This window comes from Hemitrygon akajei, chromosome 6 (assembly GCF_048418815.1).
Source record: "Hemitrygon akajei chromosome 6, sHemAka1.3, whole genome shotgun sequence".
Taxonomy (NCBI): Eukaryota; Metazoa; Chordata; class Chondrichthyes; order Myliobatiformes; family Dasyatidae; genus Hemitrygon; species Hemitrygon akajei.
The window spans coordinates 46,859,051-46,875,940 of record NC_133129.1 but is presented as its reverse complement, the minus strand read 5'-3'; the positions used below and the strand labels follow the sequence as shown (position 1 = coordinate 46,875,940).

Genomic DNA, 16,890 nt, shown 5'->3' with positions numbered 1-16,890 from the left:
ACATGTCTGTCCTCGGCCTCCTCTTGTGCCAAGATGAGACCACCCTCAGGGTGGAGGAGCAACAACTTATATTCAGTCTGGGCACCCTCCAACCTGATGGCATGAATATCGATTTCTCCATCTAATAAACAAAACTTCTCCCACCCCCATTCCCCACTCTGAGCTTTTGCTTCTCACTTGCCTATTACTTCCCCCTGAGCCCCACCTCCTTCCCTTTCTCAGATTCAGATTCTTTCTTCTCCAATCCTTGACCTTTCCCACCCACCTGGCTTCACCTATCACCTTGCAGCTAGACTCTTTCTCTTGTTCCAACCTTTTATTTCAGGCATCTCCCCCTTCCCTGTCAGTCCAGAAGAAGGGTCTCAGCCCGAAACACTGACTGTTTACTCTTTTGCACGGATGCTGCCTGACCTGCTGAGTTCCTCTAACATTTTGTGTGTGTTGCTTTTGATTTCCAACATCTGCAGATTTTCTCCTTTGTGATTCTCCCATTTTCAACTTGTGTGTATCCATTTTTGGACTGACAAGCAATATCTGTTACTACCATTATTCCTGTTCTTTTCCCCATTTTATCTCACTTGCTTTTCACTCACTCCTTTCCCTCTTTCTGTATCTACTTTAAATCAACATCTTACAATTACAAGACACAGTCACTCATAGGAAATGCCACAGATGCTGTTTGACATTGAGTGTTTCAGTATTTTATCTAACCACTTTATTTTTCCTTTCTAGTAACCTCTAGCACATGCTATGAACACTGCTATAATTGGTATTACTTTGAAAAATCCTTGTTATATTAAAGCATTTCCTTATGCAGAACTAATTTTTCAAATGTGATACATTGAAAATATACTATTAGCTAGCTTTCATCTGTATTTAGTTTTGTTACCTCTCATTTACAACTTCACACACACTACTGCATTTTTGAATCACATTAACCAAAACTGGATTTAGTTTCCTACAGTTTAAGTAAAAATATTGCAAACAGCAGCAAGTCACACACATCAGTAGCAGACATATTGGAAAACATCATACCCATGCAAATTTCCTGGCAAACTTGCTGCAATATCCCAACATTTGTCAATCCTTGTACTCTGGCAAGGCTTTCTGTCCTAAATTGTGTCACGGAAATATAAAGCACAGAACCTCATGATGTCTGTTCTGACCATGATGCCAGATGCCTACCTGCCTGCACATTATCCCTGTTTCCTGCCTGACTGAATACCTCTTAAACATAATCTTTGTGTCTGCTTCTATCACCATTCCTGGCAGTGCTTTCCAGCCAGCTATACCTCTGTATATAAAAAAAACCTCATACATCTTTAAATTTGTCCCCCTCACCCTCAGGTTATGTCCTTTAGTTTATGACATTTCTACTGTGGAGAAGAAGACCTGCTCTCTACCCTAGCTATGTCTCTTACAAACTTCTTTCAGGTTTTCTCCCCTCAGCATCAGACCCTGGAGAGAAAGCATTCCAACTTTGTCTGACCTCTGGGAGTTTAATCTTAAGATTACATGGAGCACATTTAGAGAGCATAGGAAGCACACACAGAGATCAGGGATATGGAAACTTCACAATAAAGCAGAACAGTATATGTATGTTCAGTTAATAAATTAAAAATTGATATGTTTTTGCTGGCTAGTAGTATAAAATAGTCAATGCTTGAAGAAACATGAAAATTGATTTCTGAGTACCTGCTACTTGGTTCGAGCTGGAATTTGTACATTGTTGGTTTGGGCATACTCGCATGATTAGCTAGCTACCCTGTATTCACCATTGGACGGTAAAGACAAAGACTTCAGAAGTTGTTGACGCTCCTCCTCCATCAAACACACTGGGTCAGGAATTAGGAGATGCGAACCAGACTTGACCAGTTGAGACGAGTTGAGAGTGGTTGAAGAAGGTAATCTGTGGCATTCAAGGCCCTGTACGTTTCCCAGATATAAATAAGTGCAAAAGATCTTACTTGGTTCATGCAATAACAAGGTATTGGTTGACCGTCGGTTTTGCACGTTCAACACGAGCCATCTACAACTGAAACAAGGTAACAGAACTGCTCCAAAGCCCTGCGAAGGTAACATTTCTAGTCTGGTCGATCGTTCGTTGGGTCCGGCTCGCTTTAACTGTACGGCATGGCGCCCCCTTATGCACCTTGAAAGTTGCAGAGATTCCAATTACCGACGCACCGCCTGGGTCCATTCGGCTTCTGTTAGCCTTGTGGTTCACTTTCTTCACAATTTTTAAATTTCATCAGACAGGAGCACAGCGTGTACACTAGCGGACCTGGTGCTCGGCTGCAAATGACCCGCTGGACTCCTGCGCATTGTCAGCAGTTACAGAACGATTGCAGACTGTTTTAAGAATGGAATTAACGCATTGTTTTTGCCTTTAAAGAATGTTGTAGTAATTTCTGGGTTCCTTAAGATAGTTATAGCAGCGGGTCGTAGTGGGTATAAGCTTCCACAACCTATTAAATGCTCCCAATGGCTTGCGCTTCAAATAACCTCTGACAACCAAGTCCAGCTCCTGACCTTTACTTGGGACTTAGCTACTAAATCCAGCGGAACAATTTCTAGGATTTTCTCTAGGAGAAGGGGCAAAGGCGGGTTACTATCGCCTTTAAACCAGTGGCTTCGGACAGACAGGGCTCGTCAGCCGTGGTTGGCAGCTCATCTGGAGGGAAAGCTCTGATCTCAAACCTCCGCTGCCTTGCGGCTGTACCTACTCATGAGGAAGGCTTCGGGAGTAAATCCCGAGGAAAAATCCGGAGCTGGAGACCCTAAAACAGTCCTACGTTGATTGGCAATTCCTGCGATGGGGCTGGTGCCAAAGTTTCTCTGCACTGGCAATAGCTTGCTCTCCATATCGTTATGCCCTGGCTTGCATATCATGTAGACAAATGGGACGCGACATCCATGGTCGATCCCGACTAACGGAGGGCCTTTGAGTAATTTCTGGAAGTAATCATAAAGGCATATTGTCATTTAAGTAAGGGGAGTTTGGTTGATGTTTATACTGAATCCCTGAAATAAATTGTTGTACAACTCCATATTAAACAGTAACACAAGCGGGTTCAAATGTACCAGCAGACATTTATTTCCAAGCTAGTTTTCGACAGAAAGCAACAACATCCAAGGGCTCCGAGTTCAAATCCGACTGAAATTTTTAAATAGATAAGCTGGAATTTAAAAGCAAATAAGCTTCGGGAATTAGCACGATACAGTGGCTAAAATATTTAGCTTGCTAAAGGATGCACGCTGGCATAGTTAATAGAGCTGCTGCCTTACAATGCCCGCTCTCAGGAATAAGCCCTTCTGTCCATGATACACAATGTCAATCTAAACGAATCCAATCTGCTCATACAAGTCTCTTTTTATATTCACTGCCCATTCATGTGTCTGTTTAAATTCCTCGCAAGTACTGCTATCTGCTTCTACCACCTCCCCTTGGCAGTACCTTCCAGTATCTCTCTGTTATGAACAATGTGCCTCACAATTTCCCGTTATACTGTACTTTCTCCCCTCTCATCTTAAACCTATGCCCCCTAGTATTTGATATTTCCACCCTGAAGAACAGACTAGAACTACCCTATCTGCATCTCTCGTAGTTTTATATTCACGTACCCTCAGCCTCAAACACTCCAAAGAAAACAACCAAAGTTTGTCCAATGTTTCCTTGTGTTTCCTGCCCTTCATTCTAAGTAATATTCTGGTTAAACTCTTCTAAATTCTCTCCAAAATCTCAATATTCTTCGTGCAATACAGCAATCTCAACTGAATACAAATACTGTAAATGTGCCCTAACCAAAGTTCTATACAATTGCAACATGTCTTCCCAAATTTTATACCCAGTGGCCAAACTAAAGATGCAAACATGAATCATGCTGCCTTTAACAAACTATCCACTTGTATTGCCACTTTCAGGGAGCTATGAAGTCACTTCCCTCTCTAAATCAGTACTCCTGAGGTATTTCCATTTTCATTTACTTTCTTATTACATTTGATCATTCAAAGTGAAACCATCCCATAGTTACCTGGAATAAGCTCAATCTGCCCACATTTCTAACTGGTCTATACCTTGCTGAAACCTTTGACAGTCTTCATCGTTAGTTACTATTCACAAACTGGGTGAACATACACCCACCTTATTTGGGAATGGACCCACTATCCTTGCCGGTGCCAACCCAGTCATCCTTGCAAAGTCTTTTACGCAAACATCTGAGAACTGGGGTCAATATTAGGAGAGCTGTCCTACAGACCACTTAAGCAATGGCCAGTCATAGTTGCACTCATAATAACATTCCTCAAAGGCATTCTGCCAGACTGCTCCTTCACAGTGTCAGGCTACCTCGACACACTGGATTTGTAACACAGTGGTGTACAGGCAGGAGGAATAGCTCTAGGCATCTTCAGCATTAATTCTACAAAGTCTTAAGTCATCAGGTTAACCCTTGACAAAGAACCTTATTTGTGATTACTATGCACCCTCCTGCTCAGCTGATGAATCTGTCCTCCAACATGGTGAGCACACTAGGAAGAATCACTAAAGGTATCAGGACTGTATTTCAGGTGGTGTCTTCAATGTCCATCACTTGACTGCCGGTTAAGTCCTAAAGATCATAGCTGCTTGCTGAGGTTTATGCCATGTAGCAAGTGAACCAACGTGAAGGATAAAACTACTTAACATCATCCTCACCACCCTACCTGTGACTAATACAAACATGTTAGAACAGTCTCTGTGGATGCGAGGTCTCTTCACACCAGTGACATCCTCTGCCTTGTGTAACCCTGCAATCAGGCTAAAAGGTATTGCAAGGTAATATGGAGCAGCACTGAAAAACTACACCAGTCTGTAAGCTCACAGCCCAGTATATACCTTATGCCAGAGGATCCCAACCATTTTGTATGCCATGAAGGGTCAGCACCAGGCATATCTAAAACCGAGGTGCCAGTCTGGTGAAGCTGCGATGAAGGATTACATGCAGGTTACACAAAAGAGCGTGTAATAGAAAGGGCTAAGCAATATTGTACCAAGGGGGAGACTGAAGTTCTCCACGTTGGTTACTAAACAGCTAATAAAATGAGGAGAAGATAATATCCTGAATGATGATAGAACTGAGCGTGTGAGTGCTAAAGACATGATTAAGGATTTGCAACCATAACTCCAGTGTTAGAGTGGTCAGGCTTTGGCTTAACAGGCTTAGCAAGAACATATGAGGTGTGTGTGAAACTCAGATGTTTCAGAGATGAGACACAGCTGCAAACAGATAAGATTTTTTAATTGTCTAAATCCTTAGCGTTTAGTTTTGTGTAGGCAGGATGGTTAAAGTGGAAGAATGCACCTCCTGTGAGATTTCAGGGTACCTCAACAGTCTCCCTGATGACTAACTCTGCAAGAAATGTACCCAACTTCAGCTCCTGATTGATAAGATCAAGGAGCTGGAGCTGGATATACTCAGGACTATCCAGGAGGCTGAATGAAAGCTCATTGATGAAACCTTTACTGAGGTTTGTGCTTGTTTTTCTTACTCTCTTTCCATTGGGTGTTGGTCTTTTTGTTTAAATTGTGTTATTTCGGGCTCCTTGCTTTGTAAGAAAACAAATCTCAAGGTTGTATAATTTACGCGTACTTTGATAATAAATGTACTTTGAACTTTGATGTGGTCACACCCAGAGTGCAGGCTTCAGATAGTAAATGCATAAAACTGATGAACTTAGAGCACAAATCAGTACATGGAACTATAACGTTGTGGCAGTTGTAGAGTTATTGGTTGAGAAATACTGGAGGGTGGACTGGAATGGGTGCTTAATGTCCCAGGGTTTCGATGTTTTGGAAAAGGTAGAGAGAGAGGTAAAAGAGGTGGGGGAGTTGTACTACTAATCAGGGACAGTATCACAGCTACACTCAGATGGGACATAATGGAAGACTCGGCCACTGAGTCCATGTGGGTAGAACTCAAAAATATGAAGGGTGCAATCACACTGATGGGATTGTATTACAGACCCCCCAATAGCCACTGGGACATCGAGGAACAGATATGCAGACAAAGGTGTAAGAACAGTAGGATTATTGTCATGGGAAATTCAATTTCCCTAATAGAAACTGGGTGGTTCTTAGTGCAAGTAGTTTTAATGTGGCAGAATTTGTTAGATAGATAGATGAATACTTAATTGATCGCAAAGGAAATTACAATGCTACAGTAGCATTACAAGTGCACAGATATAAATATTAGAAGAGAAGTAGAAGGAATTTTAAAAAAGGTACCATAACAGTCTAACGGGAGGGGGGTCATCACTTCCCTGGCTATAGGTTGCTCATTATAGAGCCTAATGGCCGAGGTTAGGAATGACATCATATAGTAGCGCAGTTGTCTTAGTCTATTACTAAAAGTGCTCCCCTGTTCAGCCAAGGTGGCACGCAGAGGGTGAGAAACATTGTCCAGAATTCCCAGGATTTTCCGTAGGGTCCTTTGTTCTGCCACAGCCTCCAGTGTGTCCAGTTTGACTCCGATAACAGAGCCAGCCTCTGCAGAAGATTGTACTGGCGACAGCAGACTGGTAGAACATGCGAAGGAGAGGCCTGCATACTCCAAAGGATCTCAGTCTCCTGAGGAAGTAGAGGTGACTCTGGCCCTTCTTGTACACAGCCTCTGTGTTGGTGCTCCACTCAAGTCTGTCATACGGGACAAATGTCATTAGCAAGTAGGAGGTGCATCGAAGAGGACTTCTTAAATTAATATGTAGATAGTCCAACAAGAGGAGGGTCTGTACTGGACCTGATGTTAAGAAATGATCTTGGCCAAGTGTCCCACTTTTCAGTGGGTGAGCAGTTAGGGACCAGTGAGCAAAACTCATTAAGTTTATGATAGTCGTAGATAAGGATAAGCATGGACCTTTTGGAAGAATATTGAACTGGAGCAAGACAAATTACGAGAGCATTGGACAGAAATTAGGGAGAGTCAATTTGGGAACAGCTGTTTTTGGGCAGGTTCATATCCAACATGTGGAGGATGTTTAAAGACCAGGTATGTTCCAGTCCAGGAGAAGGACAAAGATAACAAGGTAAAAGAACCTTGGATGTCGAGGGAGGTGATAAATTTAGTCAAGAAGAAAAAGAAGTATGTAAAGTTGAGGAAGCTAGAATATAAACAGAGCCCAGGAGGATTATAAAGAAGTCAGAAAAGAACTCAAGAAGGGAATTAGGAAAGGCAGGAGATCCATGAAATATCTTTGGCAAGTAGAATTAAAGAGAATCCCAAGGAACTCTACACACACATCAGGAGCAAGAGGTTAACAAGGGAGAGAGTGGGTCTACTCAAGGATGGGGGGCGGACATTTGATTGAATTCGAATAATATGGCTGAGGTCCTTAATGAACAGCAGTAATTACCAAGGCAAAGGGCGTGGACAATAGGGAGATCAGTTCTGAGTGTATTGATATGGCATTTCGTGGTAAAGGGGGAGGTAGTGTTGGGTCTCTTAAAGAGCATTACGTTGGATAAGTTCCCAAGACCTGACGGGATACACCCCAGGTTATTGAGGCAGTCAAGTTAAGAGATTTCTGAGGCCTTGATAAATATATTCGTGTCCTCTGTAGCCACAGGCAAGGTCCCAGAGGACTAGAGTGTAGCTAATATTTTTCCCTTGTTCAAGAAGGGACCAAGAGATAATGCAGGAAAATATAGACTAGTGAGTCTCACATCAGTGGTAGGGAAGTTACTGAAGAGAACTGTTAGGGATCAGATTTACAAGCATTTGGAAAACCATGGCCTAATTAGGGAGAGCCAGCATGACTGTGTGGGTTAAGTTGTGTTTTACTAACTTGATTGTGTTTTTTGATGAGGTGTTGAAGAAGATTAATGAAGGTAGATAGCTGTGGATGTTGTCAATATGGATTTTAAGAAGGTGGTTGACAAGGTCCCTCAGGGAAAACTCATCCAGAAGATTAAGATGCATGGAATCAATGGTGAATTGGCCTTATGGATTCAGAACTGGCTGCCCATGTAAGACAGACAGTGGTGGTTGAAGGGACTTATTCTAGCTGGAGGCCTGTGATTAGTGGTGTTCCACAGGGATCTGTACTGGGACCTCTGCTGTTTATGGTGTATGCAAATGACCTGATGAAAATTTACGTGGGTGAGTTAATAAATTTGCAGATTGGTCCTGTTAATAATGTAGATGACTAGCAAAGATTGGTGGTGGTGTGGGTTGTGTAATGACTGACAAAGAGTATAGTGGGATATAGTATAGATCAGTTGCAGATAATGAGCGGAGAAATGGCAGATGGAGATTAACCCAACCAAATGTGAAGTGATGCACTTTGGTAGGTAAAATGTCAGGGAGTTATGAACTTGCACACCAAGATCCTTCTGCTCTTTAACACTGTTTAAGACCCTTAAGTGTTGATGAGCAGAGGGATCCTGCATTTCACGTTCATAGCTCCCTGAAAGTGGCTACAAGTTTGATAGAGTGATTAAGAAGGCAGATGGCATTCTTGCTTTTATTAGTTGAGGCATTGAGTTCAAAAGTCAGGGAGTTATGTTGCAGCATAATAACATTCTATTTTGCCTGCATCTGGAGTATTGTATACAGATCTGATTAAGTCATTGTAGAAAGGACTTTGAGGCTTTTGAGAAGGTGTGGAAGAGGTTTATCAGGATGCTGCCTAGATTAGAGAGCACGTGCTATAATGAGATATTTGATAAACTTGGATTGTATTATCTGGAACAGCAGAGACTGAGAGGAGATCTGATAGAGGTTTATAAGATTGTGAAAGGCATAGATAGGGAGACAGACAAAATCTTTTTCCCAGGGTCGAAATGTTTAATACCAGAGACATGTATTTAAGGTGAGAGGGGGTAATTTCAAAGATGTGAGAGGCAAGCTTTTTACTGAGAGCTTAGTGGGTGCCTGGAATACATTGCCTGGGATGGCAGATACATAAAGAAATTTTAAAACACATTTAGATAGACATATGCATTTGTGGAAGATATGGACATTGTGTAGTCATAAGGATTAGTTTAGTTGGCCATTTGATTACTAATGTATTTGGTTTGGCACAAAACTGTGGGCTGAAGGGCCTGTTCCTATGCTATACTGTCCATGTTCCATGTTAGTGTGAAGTGGATAATCTGTCTCTGTGTCCTGCAATCCCCAACATCACAGAGACTGATAGATGTCTGAATATTAGTGGAATCAAAGGTATGGGCATAGTGCAGGAAGATCAGGCATGTTCACGAGTGGGCCACTCCTGACGGGGCCACTCCTGCTACTACACCTGCTCAACATCAAGCCAGTATTTAACCAAGTGTGTAAGTAAGAAGTCCTGGTGTGATTGACTTCAATGGGTGTCAAAGGGAAATCATCCCAGTGGTTGGAGCCATATGAGAGGAAAATGACTGTGGTTATTGGAAGCTGGTCATCCCAAGCACGCTCAGCTCCTCCATCAATGACATTTGCTTCATAAAACAGTCAGAAGTGGAGATGTTCATTGATGATAGCAGAATGTTCGACTCCATTAGACCATAAGACATAAAAGGAGAATTAGGCCATTCAGTCTATCGAGTCTGCTCCACCTTTTGATCGTGGCTGATTTATTTTCCCTCTCAACCCTATTTCCTGTCTTCTCCCCATAATATTTGATACCCTTACTAATCAAGAACATGGAGACTGTAGGCTTGCTCTGGATTTGGAGGATTGTCTGTGTGTGGGAGGGTGAGTTAGAAGGAGCGTGGAGAGGAGAAAAGGGGCTTGTTTTGCTATTGTTGTTTTGTTGCTTGTTGTGTTCTATGTTTTTCTGCCAAGCATGTTTGTCATGCTATGTTGGCAACACTTGCGGGCTGCCCCCAGCACATCCTTAGGTGTGTTGGTTGATAATGCAAATGACACATTTCTTGTTTCATACATTTATTATATGTTAGCATGTACATGTGATAAATAAATCTGAATCTAAACCTATCACTCACCACTTTAAAATGTACCCAATGACTTGGCCTCCACAGCCGTCTGTGGCAATGAATTCCACTGATTCATCTCCTTCTGTCTAAAAGAAAATCCTCCTCATCTCTGCTCTAAAGTGACATGCTTTATTCTGAGGCTGTGCACCTTCATGCTTTTACACCCTCTCAAAGACATAATATAAATGCAAGACTTTTTAATTAAGCTGATCCACATTTGTGGTGTCCTAACTGCAGAGGTGTCCTCAAATAGATTTTGTTGATCTTTCAAACTATCTATAAGCAATGCTCATTTGTAACTGAACTTGCAATAGACGCACTTGGCACTGCATATTGGAGATGTTCACCTGAAACTTTCCATCTTGTGTTTCTTTTCTTTTAGGAACATGTGAAATTATTTTTTTATTTCTATGGAACTTTATTAATGCAGATTGGCGATAGCAGTGTAAATGTTTACATTTGTTCAGTTTGGGTTGTGGACGTCATTGGAAGTTCTGGTGTTTATTGCCCCTCCTTAATTGCCTTGAACTATTTAACAGTTAGTCACTGTTACGAATGTGGAGCAACTCTGAGGGGCGGAAGGGTGCAAAGTTGCCCCCTCCTTTTTGAGAATCGCAGGATCGCTATTATTTCGGGTCTGAGACCCAGGAAATGAGAGAGATACACATCATGTCAATAATGAGAGAGAGAGAGATGCAGAATACACAAGGTTTGGAATGTCTCCTGACATAAGCGGAACGGAACCACTGATTACTGCTATTGTCTCTTGGAGAAGGAATTGTGTATTGAGTACTGTTCTATTCATTGAAACCCCTCGAGGACAACCAAAGTGGTCTGGTTGAGAGATTGCATCATCTCAACCTGATTGACATCTGAGACACCGTGAGTGAGGATAAAAGACGGGTCTGGGGAACACCCCTTAGACGCACCAGGAGAAACGCTAGAAATCCAGTGACAGCGTTTTATAGCGAAAGCCGGTGGGAGCTCGTGTGCGTCCTCCCTTGCCTGGGTGGTGGGCTCATCATGGAAGAATGATTTAGCTAAAGGAGAGGTCACACTTGAACGGCCACGACAACGAGACACCTGACAGATCGAAATCATAAAGGAAGGTTGGCAAAACCCGTAGCGGTAACTGTTCCCCATTCTCCTATTCTCTCTCTCTCTCTCCAACAATTGCAACACAGCGGTCCCCAACGGCTGCAGCCTGTATGAACTGAACGAACTTTATATTTCCATCAGACAATTCATTATCCCCTAGACAACGATAGAGCTTATTTCTTATTGATTATTATTATACCCGCACTTTTAGGTTTAGTATTGACGACGTATATTATCTGTATATTTGCATTGATATTTTTGAGTATTTTTACTAATAAATACTGTTAAAAATAGTATCACCAGACTCCAACGGACGTCTCTATCTTTGCTGGTAAGTGACCCAGTTACGGGGTTCGTAACAGTCACATTGAGTCAATAGAATTGTACAGCACCGAAACAGGTGCTTCATCTCAGATGATCCAGCTCGACCAAGATTCCCATCTGTCAGTCCCATTTGGCCCAGATCCCTCGAAACTTTTCCTTATTCATCTGTGGATCTGGATTCACATATAGGCCATACCATTTAATGATGTCATCTTTTCTTTGGTAAAGCCCATTATTGAAACAGATGGGTTTTTACAACAATCCATTTGTTATGTGGTGACTGTCACTGATTCCAGTTTTTTTTTCCTTCCCATCAGGGAGGAAGTACAGGACTTTGAAGGCCCACACTCAATGTTTCAGGAATAGCTGCTTCCCCTCCACCATCAGAATAGTCCAGTAATTCTGAATAGTCCATGAACTCGCTATTCCTCTTTACAATATTTATTTATTGTAACTTACAGTAATTCTTATGTCTTGCACTGTGCTACTGCCACAAAACAACAAATTTCATGATATGTTAGTCTAACTTGGATTCTGATTTAAACTCAGTGAGATTTGAAATTGTATCTTGGGATCAAAAGTCTAAACTTCTGGCTTGAGTTTGAATGACTTCTATGTTGTTGTATTCCTGCAACCTTGAGACTCAGTACTTCAATTGTAAATATAATTAGAAGTGAATTATTATTCAGTTGACAGAACAGATTGCCTGAGTGTGTGGGAAGCAGAGCCACTGGTAACATTTAAGGAGTGTCTCCATTGGTAATCAAATCACTTAGACATGGAAGACAATGGGTGTAAAAGCTGAAAGCTGGGATTAATATGGAAGGTGCCACTTGTTGGTGTAGATGTGGTGGGCTGAATGTCCTGTTTCCACGTTGTATGACTCTGCAATTGCTGGTAAGGCCTGCAATTACTACTCCCTCCTCATCTTACCTGGAATTTAATGGCTTGCCCAGACACCTCAGGCACAAAGAATTAAATATAGGCTGGTCAGAATGTTGTTGGTAAATTCCCTTCCCCAAGAACATTGCTGAATTAGGTGGGCTTTAATAACAATTAGGTGGTTTTTCAAATTACTTCAATAAAGAGTGAGAGGCTGAAGGCCTTCTTACCAAGGAAATCACTCATTTGGCCACCCATGCAATGCATGGTCTTTTCATCTGACGAATAAATCTGCCTTTATCTTACACAAGTCTTGACCCCATGCTTTAAACCAACATTGTGAATGCTCTCCTCCTCTCCGACATCCCACCGCACCCCTACTTCATCCCCATGTTACAATGATCAACCTCTCATTATGGCACTTTTTCCAATGCAACTTTTCTGCAGCTCAGGCTATACTGTGTTCCGTCTCCCTGCCTGAGCGGATGTATCATTTTTCTTAAATTGCATCCTGTGAATTGTTTTGCATTGTTACATCTTCATTTTACAATTTTTAAAATTTTTGATTTCCTGTCATATCTGTCTCTGTTCCTGGAACATTAGAAAATAACCTTATCTTGATTTAATGTTGATGGCAGTCTTTTCTGGCAACTTTTCTGTGTTTGCAAATATTTTCCTAACTTCGCCCAGTCCTTTCTGGGTCCTTTCCCCAAATGTCAGCCTGTCAATCAGCTTTTCTGTGTTAGCAGATGATTTTAAACAGTGCCTTCAGCTCTCTCTCATTGGAAGACTGCCTTACATATATATTCTTACACTTGCAACATGCCCAGTTTATGGAATTACTCATTGGGAAAAGAAATTATGTGAACTTTTTGGAACTCCCAAAACATAGTTACTCAGGCCAACATTTTTAGTATTATCAATGCTTGCACTTTGGTGCATTAATTGATATGCAACAAAGAAGATAACCATATTAGTATATTCGTTCAGAAAGTTAACCATATTAGTACATTTTTGGAGGTTTCTATTTTATACAAGATAACACAAATCATTGTTTTGTTGCAGACAGATTAAAATAAAGTAATGCAATTGAAATTATTAAAATAGAAGTCACAAATAGTGCCTTAAGAAGTTCAAACAACATGACACTCATGTATACCACAACACAACATCCTCATCCTTTTTTGAAATTTATTTTTAAGTGGAATAACCAATTCATTTGTGTGCCACTGATGGCCAATGAGTAAATGCTGCCCACACATCAGGCAACTTAATCTTCATGGGTCCTTTACATCCACCTCATTGTGCAGAAATAACCCCAGCTGAATGGCTGATTCTATCAACTGTGACACTGCAATTTTCCCTTGGTAATGCACTTAGAAAGCCAGAATCATTTTACTATATGAGTGAATTTCATCAATAAACTACAACAAAATCAAGATTTTGCAGGTGCTGGGAATCTGAGTTAAACATTCAGCAAGCCAGTCGGCGTGTGTGAAAATAGAAACTGGCTTACTGTCTAGATTGGATGAAAGGCCAGTAATTTGAAAGGGTGGTACTGTTTTACAGTTTGCATAGATACTACCTTATCTACTGAATGCTTCCAGAATTTTCAAATTCAGTTGGTTTTCAAATACTCAGGCTGGTTTTGAAAAATAATGCCCATACTGAAAATCGATTATGCTGAAGTGAAATGCATTATCTTCACAGGTTCAGGCACAGCAGGAGTAATACATCATTCTTGAGAAGCTGCGTTGCTGGAGAGAAACTGAAAACCGTTAGAGAACAGGATTCTTCCCACTCCGGTTTGGAGTTTCATTTCTATCAGCTGCAATTACCATGACTGCTTTTAGGGTTCAATCATGTGATTGTGATGGAGATATCTGCAGTATTATCCAAACAGCAACTGGACCCATTTTATGTAGCTTTGCAATGGTATTAATCCTGTTCTCAAGATCGAGGAGTCCGAATAATTTGCCACGACTGGAATATTCAGTTGACCAGCGCTCTTGTGGTGAACAGGAGCCTTCTGCTCATTTCATCATCTTTGGTGTCCTGTTTTGTCTTAGCGGAATGCTGCTCACTACCATTGGAGTTTGGGTTGTCTCCTGCCCTGAGAGCACGGATGGTCAAAGTTCCAACTTAACAATCAAAGTTAACGAAAATGAGAAATGTAAACTGTTGTTTTTGCAAATCATGGGCCCAGCAGTAACGTTTGTTGGCATTTGCTTCTTGTTGATGGCTCATGCCAAAAGGAAGGTGGCATTAAGTGCTGCTGAAGAAAGTACGTCTACAAATGATCAGCAGCTTTACGTGTCAGGACCACGTCAAATTGCAACAGGTGAGTGAAAGTGTTTAAATCACATAAACACATGAGAAAGATCAGAAGTTCTGTTGGAAGATGATATCACTGAACAAGAATTTTTTGAAAGGTTTGCTTGCTCAGAATTTATTTTTTGTTTTTGATAGACCACTTGAAGCTGAACACAAATATGATTTCCGACCACTTGTGTCATGTGAGAATTTGGAGAAACAAGAATTTGCATAACAGTGCTAACACTTTACAATAGCTCAACCAAGCTAAAAATGTTTTCTTGATGATTTCATTTGTACAGTGTTTGAGGCTTCTTGTTTAAGTGTCCAACAACAGTCAGCCAGCATCTGCAGATTTCCTCGTGTTTGATGGATTCATTTCATGGTTTCAGCTTACATTGTGGGCAACATTTTAATTGAAATGAATTATGAATTGAAATAAAAAATATAGGCAATCTTTTAAAAAATGTGCATGATAGGGAAAATTAATAGTGATTTTCATGATCAGCAGCCCAAAATCCTTAAGATATATCCAAATGTAATGTAAAGCTAACACATAGAGTTCTGCAGCTAATGAAGAACATTTGAGTTATGCCATTGACATAACATGGAGAAAAAGTTGTAATGGCTTTACTCTCACTCACCTCTCTCTTATATTCATAATGTATTAATAACAGGGCAGAACATCCATCCTTTAGTTCTTTCGTGTTTCATCTGCCTGCCCTGAGCAAGGATCAAATTAAAATGCTTCAAGGTTTTTAAACTTTTGTCTACCTGTCAATCTGCTATGAAATCATAAACGGCTATTTGTCCAGTAACGTTTCTTCTAATGAGAACTATCTTGTCTACACTTGTTCAATAAATTGAGTTTTATTTGTTGCAGGGTGAAGGAAAGAAAAGGTCCAAGAAATTTAGTACATGTGCTGAATTCCAAGCTCCTAATTTATTGACAATACTTTCATAACTTTTGTAGTCAGATTGCATTCAATGTTGCATATGAGATCAAATGCAACTATATTGCATGATATAGTATTATATTGTATTACATTACACTATTACATGTAGTATTACACAACTGTATTACATTGTGATCTCTGTTAGGTCTTCAAGGGTCAAATATAGTGAATTATTTTATATCCCAATCACTATTTTAGGTAATAGCATTTGAAAGTTTTAGACACAAAACTTCTTAAATTTGAGTGATAGCATGAATAGCTATACTGATACCATGATAGATCATGGATATTTTAAGCAGCATAATTTCCAGAATTCCTAAGAGAGAAGTAAGGAAATTGAAAGTAAGATCAGAACACAAAGAACCTTTCAATCAATCAGATGATGCCACCTCTTGCCTGGGGTAATTCAAAGGTCATCCCCCTGCAGTCTAATTGAATCCTTGTAGTTCCATTTTACTTAAAATGTTTATGTACAATCACCTTAAATTCCATTGCAAGTTACTTGGCATTTACTGTAAATACATTCTTCATTTCTTATGCAATACCCAGAAATTAGAGACCCTGCTTGATTGAACAACAGCGCCACCTAATGATAGAGAGCAGCTGAAAAGCAAGCCAGGACCAAAGCAGAAATCAATTCTAATGTAAATAGTTTTCAATACAAAAATATATCATGGCACTAATGGGAAACGGTCCATAGGAAGTATATGTAAGAAGGTGCATTACAGAAAATACTAATTAGAAACATAGAAACACTAAAAAACCTACAGCGCAATACAGGCCCTTCGGCCCACAATGCTGTGCTGAACATACTTACTTTAGAAATTACCTACGGTTACCCATAGCCCTCTATTTTTCCAATCTCCATGTACCTATCCAGGAGTCTCTTAAAAGACCCCATTGTATCCGTCTCTGCCACCGTTGCCGGCAGCCCATTCCACGCACTCACCACTCACTACGTTAAAAACTTACCCCTGACATCACCTCTGTACTTACTTCCAAGCACCTTAAAACTGTCTTGTGTTAGCCATTTCAGCCCTGGGAAAAAGCCTCTGACTATCCACACAATCAATGTCTCTTATCATCTTATACACCTCTCTCAGGTCACCGCTCATCCTCCGTCGCTCCAAGGAGAAAAGGCTGAGTTCACTCAACCTATTCTCATAAGGCATGCTCCCCAATCCAGGCAACATCCTTGTAAATCTCCTCTGCACCTTTCTATAGTTTGCACATCCTTCCTGTAGTGAACTGTCTAGAGCTGAGCACAGTACTCCAAGTAGGGTCTGACCAGGGTCCTATATAGCTGTAACTTTACCTCTCAGCTCTTGAACTCAATCCCACAGTGGATGAAGGCTAATACAA

At 40.8% G+C, this 16,890-nt stretch overlaps 1 protein-coding gene across 4 annotated transcripts in view; it reads left to right on the top strand.

The window, feature by feature from the left end:
• Positions 1-1,760: 1,760 nt before the first annotated feature.
• tmem174 (transmembrane protein 174) overlaps positions 1,761-16,890 on the top strand; it is a 42,137-nt gene continuing 27,007 nt past the window's right edge. Inside the window, exons 1-2 of one of the 4 annotated variants that reach the window (XM_073048318.1) lie at positions 1,761-1,904; positions 13,970-14,600. In XM_073048318.1, coding sequence (XP_072904419.1) covers positions 14,099-14,600 — 502 coding nt within the window. In that variant the 5' untranslated portion in view covers positions 1,761-1,904; positions 13,970-14,098. Of the gene's footprint in view, positions 2,076-13,969; positions 14,601-16,890 lie in introns of all 4 variants that reach the window. The other 3 variants (XM_073048316.1, XM_073048317.1, XM_073048320.1) reach the window with 3 other exon arrangements.